Raw genomic sequence first — 17,226 nt, forward strand, 5'->3', positions numbered from 1 at the left:
AAAAGGTAAATTTAAAAGTCATACATTATTTATTCCTGTATAAAGCCAGTCCACCACGGATAACATCAACTAAGATGTTGACTATGGACTGATTTTAATCACTTAAATCACAGATAACCATAAATAAAGCTCACTGTAATACATATTTCTTAGCTATTTATTCATTATTTTCCCGACACAGTATTTGTGTTAATGTGCCATATTGTGGCACAATGCAAATTGTTTCTATATTAAATATGGAAAAACTGGGTTGCAATTTCCCATACAAATCAACACAATAATAGTTATAGTGTAATAATGAACTAAATGGCTTCTGTGTTTTCTGCTTTTCAATTGCATGTACACTCTACTTTTCACCACAGGAGGGCGCTCTTCAACAGCAACATCATTCAAGGAAGTACAATTACCAATCCAATTCTTCTATATGCCTACAAGATATGGGCCCTCCGGTTTTCACTTTCCAAACATGTGATGATTTTCAATCATACAGAAAAGAAAAGAAAGAGAAGAAAAGAAAAGAAAGTGAAACAAACAGCGAGGTGTTTCCATCCTCTCTATTATCTTTCCCCTCATTAGAAAAAATGGGTGTTGACAGTTTTATCTTTGTGTTGTCTCTTCTGTGACCCTGTAATTCTTCTGTGTATCCTGATTGGATGAACTAAAAGTTATTAAACGCTTAAAGGTCTATGTCTGGAGTTCACTAGTTTCTCATCAAGGTGACAAAATACCAGCATGCTTTACAGGCTTCGCTTTAAGACAGCAGATTCTGCCGATGTGTGCTTTCTCACAGGAGTGATAACATACAGAAAATTCACACTGACATGAAACTGCACTAAATGTGAGCTGGAGTTTGTCTCGATTTCTGGATTACTGCCTCAGGTATTCACAGAATGAACTGAATGTTCTTCCATGATTTAAAACATACAATATAAACAGATGAATATAAACAACCTTAATATAAGGCACAAGTATTTATATAATTTCTAGTTAGTCAACTGTATTATAATTATAGAAACTAGTAAATATCATAGCTTTCTATAGTTTGAACTTACAGTAGGTTGTGTGTTGTGCAGTGTGGCTCCATGTGGTGACAAGCTGCCTGAACAAGGAAGACATTAGACTGTGAGACTTCATGACGATGTGAGAGGGAGCATGAGTGTCACAGGGCTGCTGAACAGACATTCAAACAGCTGCAGCAGACTTCAGGACAGTAGCTGACATCTCCACAGGCCTGTCAGACTGATTCATCATAAACACAACTCTTATTCTGATGTTTTATTTTCATGTAGAGGATGTTTTTCATCCAGTCACACTGTCAGTGTTTAGCTCAGTTTGGTCTCAGCTACTTTATTCATAGTATATCATAGTATATAATTATATGTTTTAACGTTTGTCCATTATCTTCAGCTTTTTCAGCAATATACACAACATATTATGACTCTTTAGCTCTTTTATTAAATACTTATAACTTTATAACTATATTTACTTACATGGATATTTATTCCAGATAGCTAATTGTTATTATATGTATTTAAACTTATAAAAATATTGCCACATTTATGTAACTATTTAGTTTTATTCTTTTACTTAGAACTACTTTTGCATTATACAACAAACTTATTTGTACTTATTATACAATCTTTTATGGTTTATCCATACTTTGAAATACATAACCTATTCATATTCACTAAGTCCTCTAATTATATTGTAAGTAAGGATTTGTTTAGTTAGTTGAGTGATATTAACCTGCTTACTCTATCACTGGGTTAGGAAGTAAAATGGCAGCCATATTATCAATGACACTCAGTTTAACTAACTATTTACATAGCCTTACATTGAAAACAAGTTAAATTGCTTATGACTTGGTAAAGATTATCTGTCATGCCCAGACAGTGTGGAGAGAAGAAAACAGAGAATGTATTTAGATCAGGTGAAGTTCAGTGTTGTGTCTCTACAAGACCACAGGACTGTCAAGGCTGTGTGAGGGTTTTATGGGCGATGCCTGGGTGAATAAGAATTCTCCCAACACTGAATTAAAAGATGACTCCTGCTCTCCAGAAGCTTGACAGGAGAGGAATTAGATGAGGATGCCAAACACACTGCAACAATCACATCCAGTGGTTTTTATAGGAGAGCTGGTGGTTTATTTTCTTTGACTGGAATCCTAGAACCCCCTCTGTCATAGAGCAGCTGTGAATAATCATCTAAAGGACAGAAGAAATCTCTACATTTTAACAAAAGAACACTGGTCCATCCAAAACATGTCATTAAAAATAAAGGAAAACTGAGGACAGTCCATATGTAGAACATAGAGCAGAGGTGTCACAGCAGGTTTTAATTAAAAGTTTTTTTTCAGTCTGGGGAGCTTTAAGGGGGCTGCTTCAATGTTCTGGACTGAATCCCATTTAACACATCACCTCTACCCACACAAAACCCACACCACACACTGAGCCACAACAGTCAATGTGGGTTAAATAACTCACTATTTACAAGACAAGAAGACAGACACTGCCCCTGTGGGAAGCCAACTCAGTCCCCAGAGTTCTTGGTCATAACAGAGCTATTTAAGCAGTTTGAATTTGAGTTTTTATGTCCAAGAAATGCTCAGCTAGACTGCAAAAATACAAAATGAAAACAGAAATGGTTACACCGAACAAACCAGGTACAGAAGGGAGCAGCCTCCAGGCAAAAATGTGTTGACATGTGAGTGGAGGCAAGTGGAAATTATGGGTGAGATCAAAAGGTTCCCCATCAAAAAAAATGATTGTTCTCCTCAGTGAATGGTTGTAAATGTATACAATAACACTGAATGAGCTGAATACTATTGGTTAATTATTCAAACTGTTCAAACAAATTCATTTTTTTAAAGTGGGCTCTGCCTCATGGTTTGGTCCACAGCCTACTCCTCCTCCCCTCCTTTACTTTGCAAACGGTAAGACATTATTAACACTCAGTAAGTTAAGCGGCCTGACTAGTAAAGCCTTTACTAGTCCCTAAGGACCCCAAAGTGCTTTACACAACCAGTCATCCACCCACTCACACTGGTGACAGCAAGCTACATTGTAGCCACAGCCACCCTGGGGCGCACTGACAGAGGCAAGGCTGCCGGACACTGGCGCAACTGGGCCCTCTGACCACCACCAGTAGGCAATGGGTGAAGGACACAACGACTGAGACTGTCCAAGCCGGGGCTCGAACCAGCAACCTTCCGATTACAGGGCGACCGCCCAACTCTTGAGCCACGATCGCCTCTAACATCAGAATAAGTTAATCACATTTACTGTTCTAACTAGGCTGCATTTTAGCTTTGATAGGTCTCCATTAAATGTTGTGCTTCGGTTTAGGTGCCATGTTAATCTTAATGCACGTTTATGGCAGCAGTTGGTGTGTGCAAATACAACTCACTGAACTGATTTTATTTGGTTTTAACAGTTTCCTCAATGTCCCCCACGCCAGCCTTTTTTTAACAAGCCTGGAAACACCCCTGCTGCACACCTGCCAGCAATCCTGACTATTCATTACTTTGTGTCCCAACTGCCTGGTCCTCAGTGTTCCTATATTAGAGTCATCCCAAGAACACACATTTTTGAAATGTATTCAGTATTTAAATGAAGCCTCCTCCCTCAACACACAAACACCTCTAAGAAAGATAAAATCCTTCAGCGACCAGACAACAAAAACTCAAAGTGGCTGAAATCCCCAAATGACATCCTGACTGCACACAGAGCACTTTGTTTTCACAAGGAAACAAAAGGAGGAACATTTCCCAGTAAAAAAAACCACACAAAAACAAAGACGAATCCTCTGGGTAGACACCCAAGTATCTTTTACTCGAGTCGCACATACAGCAAAAAAGCCCAAAACAAACTCTGATACGATTCTTACCTGTTCCACCTGTTGCACTTTGACTGTAGGCTCTTTGTTTCTGCATTGACATCTGACTTTTTCATACACCACCACAGCAGACCACATTAAACACTGCAGGAGCTTGCTCTGCCATCTTTTTTGTAAATTTTCACTTTAATGTGAACACAAACTCACAGAAACACACACACAAAGGTTGTTACCCGACACTGCTGGATTCAGGTTTGGTAGTTTCTGCTCTGTAGGTGCAGAATCACATTTCGTTTTTGTTCTCTGAGTATGAGTCAAGGTTTCTGTTTGAAACAAACCCAGAACACAAAACACATTTTAATCACTGAGTTTTATTGGCACTGTAAAGCCGCTTTGGTTAAAATGTTTATTTGGATATTAAAAGTACATAACAATACTTTCAGTAGTTTTTCACAGTGAAACTATCACACAATAACAGAGTTGGTACAGTCACTTTATGAATGACATTATTGGCACAGTTAAGACAAATATTTAAACACATTTAGCCTCCAGTGATGATCAAAAGAAAGGATTTAAAGTTTAGGAAATACTTTCATTTTCACTTTTCACTTTTCACATATATTAAACCTTTAAAATATTGGAAACCGCAAAAATACATGATCATGTTTTTTCCTGGATGTTTCATTTTAATGCAATTTGAGCAAAGTCATCTATGACAGCATAACGGGAATAACATGCTGTGGCAGATAATTTCAAAAGAAACTTTTCTAACAGCTCAACAAATATCAACACAAACTGTTTGCGGGCAGTGTGTGTGCTAGCTAAAGCTGCCCAGAGATGGAGAACGACGTAAGAAAGACAGGACAGAAGAGGAAGAACAGGGGTTATATTTAAAGGTAAGGACTGCTCAGTGATATTTGAAAATTGTAAACTGTTACTATCATGTTTTATAGTATCATTTTTAATCAAACAGTGGGTCTGTTTATGATGTGTTCTGATAAATTATACACTTTCATATTTTTTGAAACATCCTGCGAAACACACTGAGGTAAACTAACTAATTCAGATTTTTCAGTGTTACGCTGATGGATTTACAGTGAGGCAGTGTGTTGGACCAGTGTTGGACTGTTGTGTTCATGGTCAAATTGGGTTACATCCAGTGTAGCAAATTTGATTTTAGGCAGATGATGATGTGTCCTACATAACAGATTCAAGCTGACTACATTCATTAGAATTGGAATACAGATTGGAATTTTGTTTGTAGTCTCACATACTAACATAATTTTATGATGATGATGATTATTATTACTACAAGCTTCAGTTAGCTTTGCACAAAAATCGCTGGTAGAAATATCCTCTAAAAGTACTTTTAGTACATCTCAGAGCCTGCACTTTTACCGGAGTACTTTTTAAACACAGGTTTCTGTACTTCTATTTACATAAAGAATACTTTTGCCACCTGTGATGATACTGGAAAAAGAACATTTTATGTATATTATTTGCATAACTGGGTCTTAATTAATAATTTCTAAAAATATGTGAAAATCTTTCATGCTGCAGAACTAGGATATATCAGTAATTCCATTTTATTTTAGAAAATAGTGACGAGAAGTTGCATTAAAAATGGGTTGACCTTTTCAAAGACATTTTAAGAAAATTAAACTTCATGGATTTGATTTAAAGACTGAAAAGCACAACAAAGACCATCACAGTGCATCATTTTCTAAACTGACTGTAACCCTCAGAAGTGTGGAAGCAATTATAAATCTTTAGTCAGACTTATTTTAGTATTGAAGAAGAAGAATCTGGTCAGCCTTGTTCCAATACACTGACAATAACATGTGATAATCTTGTGATGTCTTATTCATCACTGCTGATCACCACAACCCTAACCCTACGGTAGAAGAATATGCCATTTTTGCTTCTTTTTTCATATTCTTTGCAATCGTGGGAACAAAAAAGTAATTTTAAGTGATGTGTATAAACTATTATTATGTAAGACTATTATATAGGAAAGAAGATCTTTTTATATATCTCCAAAATACAGCTGTATGGTCACAGCTGGAGCCATTATTTAAACCTCACAGGGCTAATATTATCTGTGATTAAATAAAGTAAATAAAGAAAACAATAATTTGATCCACAGTCAGCTAATGCTTTATGAAACATTGCTTCCGTACTGATGCACTTTGGTTCATTTTTTGCGTTCCTCGATCTCCTCCACCTCGCTGGACTCATCGACTACTTTGCCATTGATCATTGTTTGAGTGACGACTTTCACAATCTTCCTAGTCCTCACATCGGGGTCTTCTGTAACACAGGAGCGAACAATGGTTAGTCACACTAATGCTGCTAATCTAAAGCCACAGAAAGTGTCATTAACAGTGTAACAACAGTGCTATACTCAGATAAGAAGTTTATATTGAGGCTACGAAGCCACACTGACCCCGAGAAAAGGGATTCCTACTTTCCCCGAGTGAGTCATGTACTATTTTGATTTTTTTATGATCCCGTGTGAGTATCAAGTGAACACATGTTCACAAAAGAGTTTGAATAGCAAAGGAAAGGATCAGATTTTCCTGCATTGTTGGCCTACTGGAAGAATTTACGATGACTAAAATTACCCAGCTTTACAAGAGCAGACTGTAACAGACATAAAGGACAACAGCACTCAAGTTCTTTTTATACTGACTTCCTATAGAAGCCTGTACTGAAACATGGGACCCTTTTGCAGTAGTGATGAATTCTGGCCTCTGGTATGACACTGGATACCATTCAACAATGGTTTTCAAACTTTTTTTTGCCCAGAGCGCACCAAAGTTTCGAGGCACACCTGTATTCAAGTGTGTAAAAATAGATTCTGTGGCCTCGATCATGCCTGCTTGAGGATAAGCTGCAGAAACTGCTGATGAGTAAGCCTTCCTTTTTTACATTGGTTGCATTTGAGTGATGTACATTTCATCACCAATGAGGTGAAAACGAAGCTCCGAACTCTAATTATTTGTCCAAGCAAAGCTTTACTAAAATTTTACCAAATAAGAGTGTGTTGCTCAGAGGGACTCCATAATAGTGACAAGACGTCCCACCTCTGCAAGCGATAATATCCAGTTAAGTTGGCCTTAAAATGCATTGCGATTGGTGGATTGTAGTGTGACATTGTGCCGCAGTGAGTCACAAAACATTTTCAGAAACCCGAACATCTGCATCGAGCCTTGAATTTATGTCACTCTGTCCCAAGTCGCTTAAATTCTCAAATGTTTGAAGCACAGACAGCAGCAGACACCGTGGATAAATATCTATTCTATTCTCTTGTAAAGTTCTCTAGAGTTCTCTTGTAGATCACATTTTTAGTTGGTGCGTTGTATTAAATGGCTGACAAGTGGACATCTGCAACGAGTGTCACGATCACAATTTAACACAAACCGTCGACAGCCTTTATATCTCTGGTTTAAATTCAGCAGTTTTAAAGCATGTCAACTCTGGCTCAGAAAACTTGTTGGATTTCAAGTGCTTCTCCCAGACTAGCATTATCCAACCTAAACTTACAGATGACACGCTCAGATTTGCAACAGATTTGTTAAATTTAATAATCTGAACTTACTTTTAAGAGGTGGAGGGGGAGTTTCTTTCACCCTGTAGGACAAAATTATAATCAGTGAAGGCAAAGCAGAAAGCAGGTTCAAGCAAATACAGTTCTGCATTGTGGGAAAAAACACTTTGTTCCCATGTTTTCTTTTGTCTAATTATTTATTGCATTTTATATTTATTCTTTTTTTCACTGTAGTTATGGGTATCATTTATTACACCTTGTCACTAATATTCATACCATTTAAGGTCATTAAGCTTGTTTATTAAAAAGTAAAGTACAAACTAAAAGTAAAAACATTTTAGTTAATGATTACATTTTTTTTAACTAACTGAAACATTTATGCTTAGTGTAGTAAAAATGTTATTACACCTTGCTTGATGAGGCATTGATGCACATTTTTATTGAGAGTCTGACCATCGGTCAGTTGCTTTTAAAAAGTTATGTGTTTTTATTAAATTACCTGCACTGATTTTTCTAAATTTGGTCTCAGAGACATGCCCTCCATACAGTAATTAAAAAGACTAAAACAAAACAATGAAACTAATAACAACTAAACAAAAACTAAACATTTTCAAATTCTGAAAACTAAACTGAAAATAAGTAAATCAACTCTGAAAACAAACTAAGAAGAAACTAGTTTAAAAACAAAAACTCAAATATGAAATAAAAATACTAACTAGAAAGCACAAAGCTATAATAACTCTGATATGAACAATCATAGTGAACTGAATATGATGCTACAGTTGCTTCTGGGTAGCTTAATTTTAACTCTGTCCAAAGTTTAGTCTATACAAACGTATGTGCAAAAGTAAATAACCAAATAAAACATAAGGTGTTAATAAACTTGAGATTCCTGGTACGCTGATTTTTCCGTGTAAATGCGACCCCTGTTTCTAATCTATGCTCATCTAAAACAAACTGTGGTTAAATTTACTGGACGGACATGATAATCTTATTTCTGCTAAAAACAAAATGCACATATGTCCCAAAATGGAGAACAAGTCCTTTAATTCGAAGACTAATAAATGTACAAATGCCTCCTTCTTGTAGAAAGTATGAATAACTACAAGAGTCATTTGTTTTTTTGATAATATTCAAGTAAAAAAATATGCATTTGAAAAGGAACTGGTCCTGTGACTGTTGTTATTTTGGGACTGTGCATCCCTTAGGCTTAGATTTGTTTTTCTACTTGCTTACATGTCCTCTCCTTCCAGCAGCCTCCTGTAGGTGGCGATCTCCATCTCCAGGTTCTGCTTGATGCGTAGTAGCTGCTCGTAGTCAGTCTTGTTGCGCTGCATGTCCAAACGCAGCTGAGACAGCTCATCCTCCAGCTGTGTCAGAATGGCCTGAAGACGGTCCATGTCCACAGAGTACTTGTGTCCCGATTCTCCGAGATTTCCCTCTAACACGCTAACCTGTAAACACAGCATACTGATGCTGAATAGCCACAACAGATAACATATTCTCCTCTGTGTTACATAATTACTAAAGCTGGCTTGAATATTCAGACAGGTCGCCTCCTTCGCTATATGTCATCAAGAACTGCGTTTAAGGAACAGCTTCATCCTGAGAAGCACAGATAACAGTCTGAGCATGCATGGTTAAAAACACATAATGTCTTTGGGAACAATAATCACATTTTGAGTTAGTTGTCTAAAATGTCGTCCTTTGCTTAAGATGGGACTGCCCACTCTGATATTAAAATATATATATTTTTTATTAAAGTGAAATAATTAATGCTCTAATGTCTGTGTGCTAAAGATGAAGCATCAATAATGAGGGTGCTGGCTTAGGGTGAAAGTAGAATAGACTTGCCTTTTGGGGAATTAATTACAGAGGAATCACAAATAACAAAATAACAAAACAGCCATTTAAATATTTAAAACTGCATGAACATTTTTTTTGTTGCTCTTAATGGCATTTAAATTGTCATCGATTGTGTACACAGTGATTTCCGACAGTCAGAAAATTTTAAAATGACACGTTATTCTTGATTTTCTGACTTTCTTTAAATCTTTAACTGCTAAATCTCATCAGTAGTGCAAATAGCTAAAATGAGGCACTGGCTATAAGAAGCTGAAATGAAGCCGTTACTGTAAAGGATGCTCAGCACCAGGAAGTAAATCTTTAGGAGACTAAAATGAATCAATTAAAACATAAAGAAGGATCAAAGCTGTGTTAAAGGTTTGGCTTTGTTAAAGCTTTTCACATTTCAAAAAGTAGTATAGCAGTCTTAATTTTGGGAATGGCTAAAAAAATATTAAGTTGTAAATTTATAGTCTGATACTCCTGCTCTAACGGGCTGTATGGTCTTCATGCAACAGTAGAAACTTTGAGGATGGAGGTAAACACAGTGAGGATGAAACGGTAAAGCCTCCATATTACCTCACTGTTCACACGGACCATAAAGAGTGTCACCACTGTCAGAAAATCAGTCAAAAACTGCTGCTTTGTAATTTTACCTATTAAGAAGTTTTCCTGTCAGCACTATAATACGTCTGCATTCATTACTGTGCGATCAGGCTGAGCAAATATCTGAAAGCTACATTTGCCTCCAGTGAACATGTCTGCATGCTGTACATTATTACTGAGTTCACTGGAAGTGGAGACAAAACACCAGGTTTTTGTGTCTTGTCACACTGATTGATTGTGGAAACATTATTAACCTGCTGTGTACATTGTATCTATACAGCAGCAGCTCTTAACTGACAAAAAGCTAGTCTCAACAAGTGTGCGGGGGAGGATGTGAGGATGGGGTGAGGACCAGTCATTCATGTGCCCTCATACAGGGTTTCTAATGTCTCCGTCTCACGGAAACCTCACCGCTGAAGAAGATAAGTAGTCATTCAAATGTATATGAACAAACTGTACTGTACCTGTTTACGAACGCTCTCAAGCTCAACTTCTAGAGCCTGAAGGAAACGCCGCCTCTCACTGAGCTCACTTTGGGCACAACGCAAAGCCTCGTTGCTTTCTTTGACCTCCGACTGTACTGCCTCTAACTGTAAACACATAAAAACATAACATTCAAAACAATTCAACACAGCACTCAACTCAGGGTGCTTCATACTGTAAAGTAAAGACCCGACAACATTAGGTAGAGAACCCCCAAAATCAGGCAATCCCTTATGACTTGGAGACCTTGAAGAGGACGAACGTGCTTTAACAGGAAGAAACCAGAACCAAGATCAGGGCGGAGCAGTTATCTGCTAAAACTGGTTTGGTGATGACAGAGAAGGGAAGGGAAAAGAAAATTAATGTAGTAGCATAAAAATGCTCGATGAGTAACAAGAGGTGAAGTACTTGATTACTTTCTAGCTGCCTAAGCTGGTTAACTAAGCAATGTTTCAGGTCAACCTGATGCAGCGCTAACTATAAGCCAAAAGTGAAAGTTTGAAGCCTAATTAGTATATCATTGAACTTAGTTAGGGAGGTGGTTCTGGTAGCTGAAGGCTTTGCTTCCAGTTCTATTTTGAGAAACTCTGGGAACCAGACGTAGGCCTGCAGTCTGAGAGTGAAGCGCTCTGATGGGATAATATAATGCATTAAGGTCTTTAAGATGTTATGTGGACTGACCCTTCTATGCAAGAAGGAGGATTTTAAATTAAATGATGAGCTTAACAGGAAGCCGGTGAACAAACAAGGGACAAATATGATCCCTCGCTTTCTCTCTTTCTCTACTCGTTTGGACCAACTGACAGCTTTTCAGGGAGTTTTTAGGACATGCTGATAAAAAGGAATGGCAATAGTCCCGACTAGCTGTAACCAATGCATCTAGTTTGTTAGGATAGGATAAATTGTAATTTTTACAATATTGCAGAGATGAAAGAAAGCAGTCCTACATATTTATTTACTGTGGGGAAAAGACAGAAGAACAAGAGCTGGTTTGTGCAGTTACACACCTTCTTCAGGTACCAAGACTCGGCCTCCTCCTTGTTCTTGCGAACAATGCCCTCATATTGGACCCTGAGTTCAGCCAAGATGGCCCCAAGATCAGGACTTTGAGCCGCATCCACCTCCACGTTCACCTGCTCATTGTCCAAACGGGCCTTCAGGGAGTTCATTTCCTGCAGACATTTAAAGAAGGAATGGAGAGAAAAAGCAGCATCTTACTGTAGATGCACTGTAATGTAAATCATGGTTATAACAGAAATATTTTGATGTCCACCTATTAATCCACCAACTTCAACTTCAAGTGGTTTTACTACACTTAGTACTGCCTTTTGATAGAGACATTGAGCAAACAAAAAGAAGTTGTGTGCTAAAAGAGCTGCTATATTAAATGAAAACCATTAAATGCCTCTGGTGGATTAAGCTTGTAAACTGAGATGTTCAGGGACCAGAGCTGAAATTTAGAAAAAGGTCTGATGTTCAGATGGAAAAAACCTGTTGTCTGCTTGTTTTGTTTGTTTGTTTTAATAAAGGAGGAGCTTTGAGGCTTCCTTTTAACTGGTGTGAGACTGTTTCAGCAGCGTGAGACTGAAGGTGAAAGTCATGCCATCAGCGCGAGAGCTGGTAAACCTGCTTTAACATCATCCATGTTGCCTAATTGGCTGTTTGTTTTCAATGAGCTAACCTATTGTTACAGCAGATGTAGGTTAGAGTCAATCAAAACTCTAATGTACTTTGTTAAATTAGCTTTACACGTCTCCCCTGTGTTCCCTGTGACTTCTTGTGAAGTCAGTCTTGTTTTGGTGCTTGTTTATCTTTCTGTCTTTGTGTCATGTCTGAGTTTCTCTTTCCGTGTTCCGTTTCTTCCTGTTTCATTTTGGTGGTTTGTCGTGTATTCAGTTCTATTTGCCTGTCACCTGTAATTAGATGCAGCTGTTCTCACACCTGTTGCTTGTTTCTCGTTATCCTCTGCATATATATGTGTTGTCTCATTCATCCCTTGCCCTTTATCACATCCTCTCTCATGGCCGTGTCCTTCCTCGTGCATTTCCCCAGATGAGTTGTACTTTCAGCACCTGACCTGCTGCTCTTTGTTTAGTTAAGAGCTGTGCAAAATAGTTGTTCTGGAATTTTAATTCTCGCCTTCCTACTTTGACACCCATAATAACATCAGCTACATGTGCAGGAGTAATCCCACAAAATCAGCTCAGCTTTCATATCACAGAAACTTCACAGCTCTCCGATAACTATTTTACGCTACCATTTCTCACTTCCTTTAAATCTTTACAGTAGTTGTAAAGTTTTTATTCACAACATATGAAGCCTCAAGAAAAAGCCAGTGCCAAGTGATAATCTTCAGAGGACTAGCCAAATATAATAAGGTTTTTTAAAGAAAGAATCCCACCGTGAATTAAAAGTTATTACTGTATTGTTCATAAAGCTCACAAGATAATTAAAGTTTAAATGAGTGATCACTGTAGCTGCCTAAAAGAGTGCAACCACAGGTTGTGTGTCAGAAGGCTTCATCTACTTCACCTTTGCTACAAATTAATTTCTGAGACATTTATATGGTAGCTGCATCAACACCTCTTGGGTTTTGTAGTTCTTACTGGCTGCAACAATTATGAATTTTGTTTTGTTTTTTAATTCTCGATTTAAGAAAAATTAGATGTGTTGAAAAATAACAAAATAAAAAAGCTGCGCTGTACAGTTATGATAACACTCTAATTACAGTCAGTCAAATTTTATACATTTTTAAGACAAAATAAAAAATTCCCTCTGTGTAAAATTCAGTCTACATCCTGGACACCACACCTGACTGCCTAAACACACACAGACTGTTGCGATGACTGGGCTCAAACACTCCTGCTTTGTGTACATTGGAGTTACCTCGTTATCTTGAAGCAGTCTGGTTACAAAGATGAAGGGTGTGTCCCTGTACTTATATTATCGTATTTCAGACACCGGACACTGTTTAAACCTTGTGGGAGAAAACACAAACTGACCTGGCAGAGAACTAGTTTATATGAACTTGTGTCTTGTGAAGAAGATAATAATAATGGATATGTAAACACTGTTTAACCTCTTGTAACCTTCGTTTTGGCAGCAGTCTCACCTCCTGGTGATTCTTCTTGAGGAAGTAGAGCTCCTCCTTCAGGCTGTCCAGGTCTCCTCGGAGAGTGGCGATGATCTGGTCGTGGTCTGACTTTGCTCTCCTCAGAGCCTGACAGTCCCTCTCCACTGACTGGCACAAGGTGGCCTCTGCCTCCCATCTGCATTAAAAAAAAAAAACAGCATTAAAGACAAGATTAAATCAAATAAATGAACTTTCACACTTGTGCTGTAGCTCTGCACTTGAGAACAGAAATATCTGATGTAGTCAGGTTGGATATGAGCAATCAACAGAATAACAGCTGTGACTTTATTTCCAAAAGACCCATGTGTTGTGTTGAAGAGATTTCATATATAGAAATATGTACCACAATTTTGTGGCAAGTCAGCCAGGCAAATCAGTAAGAATGCACACATACATTACCACAACATTCTGGGAAAAGCTAAAATTTCTTGAGGAAATGGGGGTAAATGCAGAAAGTAATCACAGAAATTACTTTTAACCTGCCAGCTCTTCCTGTACACTATATCCAAGTAACCACGTTACCTATGGTGCATAGAGCATTTCTAGTTGTGTCAATGTGTCTGAAGTGGCTACTTCCTGCTGTCTGTACATGTGGAAAATATCCCAACACGATTCCCTGTAAATTCTCACAAGTTCATGTTAAGAGAAAAGGAGGTCATCAGTAAACATGTGCAATTTTAGGCCAGGTTTGTACCTTTTGTGTACATTATTGAAAAATACTCATTTTCATGAGATCTGAAAATACTGCAGATTATTTAATACAATCTTTCTGTACCTATAGATCAAAAATATTCCTGCTTCTGCATAAAGAAAAAGACTTTTGAACAAGTACCAGAAGTGACACTTCCACGCTATTTTCATTTTTCCTCAAGTACCTCAGGAGGCAAGTAGCTCTTAAAGAAAATCAGTTCCCATGAACTTCTACATTAAAATATCCAACTTTACATCATTAAATAGCAGATTTACAGCCTGTTAACTCCTTCGTGTGGATACTGGTGTTAGGGGTGTTGACACTTTGATTAACAGGCACCTGATAAAGGCAGCTGGAGCTAATTAGTAACTCTTCTGTGAATTTGGCACTGAGGCCACTCAGGAATGGATGCACAAATGTGAAAAATCGCATGCAAACTCCTGCAAAGTTATTAAGGTCCACACTCACTTTGCTGTAAATAACATGAATCACTGTCAGCTGACATATTACTCCCTCACATTAGACCACAAAACATACTATCAACACACTGTGAAAAACACCAGCAGCAGGTATTTCCTGACTCTGTCACCTTTAGCTTCACCTTACCAACTGTAGAATCTCCGTAAGGGGACGGTTCTCTTTCTGGCCTGCACCATCTATCATATTCCCCTCTAACTGATGTTGCCATTGTTTGTTACTGGAGCACCCACCGTGGGAATAAGGCATTTATTTTGGCCCCTGACAGAAAGGTCATTTATTCATACTGTTTTGCAGTCTGGCGCTCCCATGTGAACACTCACAGCCAGGGAAAAGACTGCAGTGTGACACTCACTTGACCCTGAAGTCATCAGCCGCCAGCTTGGCATTATCAATCTCCAGCATTATACGGGCATTCTCCAGTGTCTTCTTTCTCACCTAAGTGAAAGAACACAATGCACAGCAAGTTAAAATTATGTGTAGTTTTAATGTGTCTAGTTAAATATTAATTTGTTAAGTTGAGTTCTTCCACCAAAACTGCACTTTAAATTAGAGAATTCATGACAGAACATCACGCACAAATATTATTATTTTTTTCTCAAGACAGGAAGTCTTAAAATGAATTGTATAGTCTAAAGCACTAGACACTGACCTCATGTCCAATGGCATGGGCCTGTGCCATCATCCCCTCAATGTCGTACCCTTTTGGAGCTCTGTCCAGCATAAGCTGCTTGATCTTCACCTCCAGCTCAGCATTGGATTTCTCCAGTGACCGCACCTTGTCCAGGTAGTTGGCCAGCCTGTCGTTCAGGCCCTGCATGGTCTCCTTCTCGCTGATGCTGAGGCCATTGGAGAGGCTGGAGCCCAGCACGTTGAGGCCATTGCCCAGAGAGAGGGAGCGCGACAGAGTGGCGATCGAGGAAAGATTGGAGACAGAGGGTTTGGAGCGGATGCTGCGTCCACTGCCCCTCACAGAGATGTTGGAGAAGGAGGGCTGCCGCACTGAGCGCACAGAGAGAGCAGATGCCATGGTGTCCACTACACAGATAGTTAGATACATTCAATAAGGATCAATAAGGAAGACAAAAACACACCTAGAGGTTTTTTATGCCTATCATACACCAGAAAACTCTGAAAGGGCTAAAAGTCAAGGCACCCTGTCATATCTTAAGGTAGTATGTCATTAGGCATTGTTCAAAGAATGGAGTCACTATTTACTAGGTTATAACTAGTTTCCTTTTGAGATGATTTCCCATCAAGAAAATAAAATAAAAATATTAGTAGATTGATACATGAACAGGCTGTCATGGCCACTTCTGTCTTATTTTGTTCTCAAAATCACCCAAAAGGAAAAAACAGAAAGTACTTCAGAATAGACAACAATGGTTAGGAAAACAGACAGTGCACACCTATTGGTTCTTAAAGTCACATGATTAATCCAGCAAGATCAGCCATTTGATTTGTCTTGTTGGATTTGATAGATCTGAAACAACTCTGAGTTTTATGACTTTCTACTAAACGATTGCCAAAAATGTAACAATAAATGATTTTCTTGAGATCCTGAAAAACTTAAAAAGTCACTTGGATCACCCTGTAACATTTTTTGTCATCTTTTGTCTCCCTTTTCCAGGTTTCTGTTGAACATTCAAGCAGGAAATATTACCAATCATGTTTCTGTTCTACTAAAGAAACACTGTGTTTGAAATACAAGTGCTGGATACCAAGCATCATCACTCTTTCCTCGTCACAGAGTTATTTAAGAAGAACAGCAATGACGTTCTAGTAAATTTCAAGTCCTTGAGAGCTTTACATCATCCAGAAAATGTGTTCCCTATTCAGCTACTCTGAGCTGTAAATTGATGAACAGAAACAGAGGAAAGGGACAAAAACAGTATTTACCTGGAGCTCAGTTGTTCAGTTGGTCTCTTCTTGTCGCTGATGGTGAGAGTGATTGTTGTTGCTGGAGCAGCTTTCACAGGTGAGTCCGGCTGTAGAGGATCAGCTATCCTGGCTGGGGAGGAGCCAGTCATGTAACCAATCCCACAACAACAAAGGAGAGGATGCAATATGACACCTTGTGGAGGACTGAAAAAATACAGAGGTGCACATGAGTTTAAATCAATGTGTCCTTTCATTTGAGGAAAAACTGTACTGCTACTGTCAGTATAGTTTATAGTTTAACCTGCTTTTTTCAGGTAATATAAGTATATCTAAGATGAATATGGCAGAAAAAATCGTTCAAAAGAGAACAAATGTAATAGGTTGTTGGGGGAAAAAAGTTGCATTCACTCAATATTGTTACATAAAAAACAAGCCAGTCCTGCCCAGCAGAAAATTTGGCCTTTACTTCTATATTTGTCCTCACAATAGCTTCCTCAGACTTGAATCTGACCTGTCTCTTTCCACAGTGGTTGTATTGAGAGCAGACACAATGGCTTTAGAGTGATGTGAGAAGGCTTCACCTGAGGACGGCCAGCCAGGATGGGAAGAAACGAGAGGAAACGGGAACAATGAAGAGAAAGAATGAAAAGAAAGTGAAGACCCCTGAGAAATACACAAAGAAATGCAGGGCGTAGTTGTGGATGAACTGGAAACCTGGCTTATATT

General features: G+C 38.3%; 1 protein-coding gene across 1 annotated transcript; it reads right to left on the minus strand.

Moving 5' to 3' along the window:
* Nucleotides 1–4,187: 4,187 nt before the first annotated feature.
* Nucleotides 4,188–16,694, minus strand: krt1-c5 (keratin, type 1, gene c5). The gene is made up of 9 exons (XM_085476138.1): nt 16,519–16,694; nt 15,272–15,657; nt 14,975–15,057; nt 13,431–13,587; nt 11,326–11,490; nt 10,300–10,425; nt 8,621–8,838; nt 7,436–7,467; nt 4,188–6,144 (listed from the first exon to the last, which is right to left on the minus strand). Exons 2-9 carry the CDS (start codon nt 15,647–15,649, stop codon nt 6,029–6,031), a joined length of 1,275 nt encoding a protein of 424 aa, XP_085332264.1. The 5' UTR covers nt 15,650–15,657; nt 16,519–16,694; the 3' UTR covers nt 4,188–6,028.
* Between the last annotated feature and the right edge of the window lie 532 nt (nt 16,695–17,226).

The sequence above is a fragment of the Copadichromis virginalis genome, linkage group LG12 (genome assembly GCF_057382275.1).
Source record: "Copadichromis virginalis isolate Kocher_CV1m ecotype Utaka linkage group LG12, C_Virginalis_male_GT1.1, whole genome shotgun sequence".
Lineage (NCBI taxonomy): Eukaryota > Metazoa > Chordata > Actinopteri > Cichliformes > Cichlidae > Copadichromis > Copadichromis virginalis.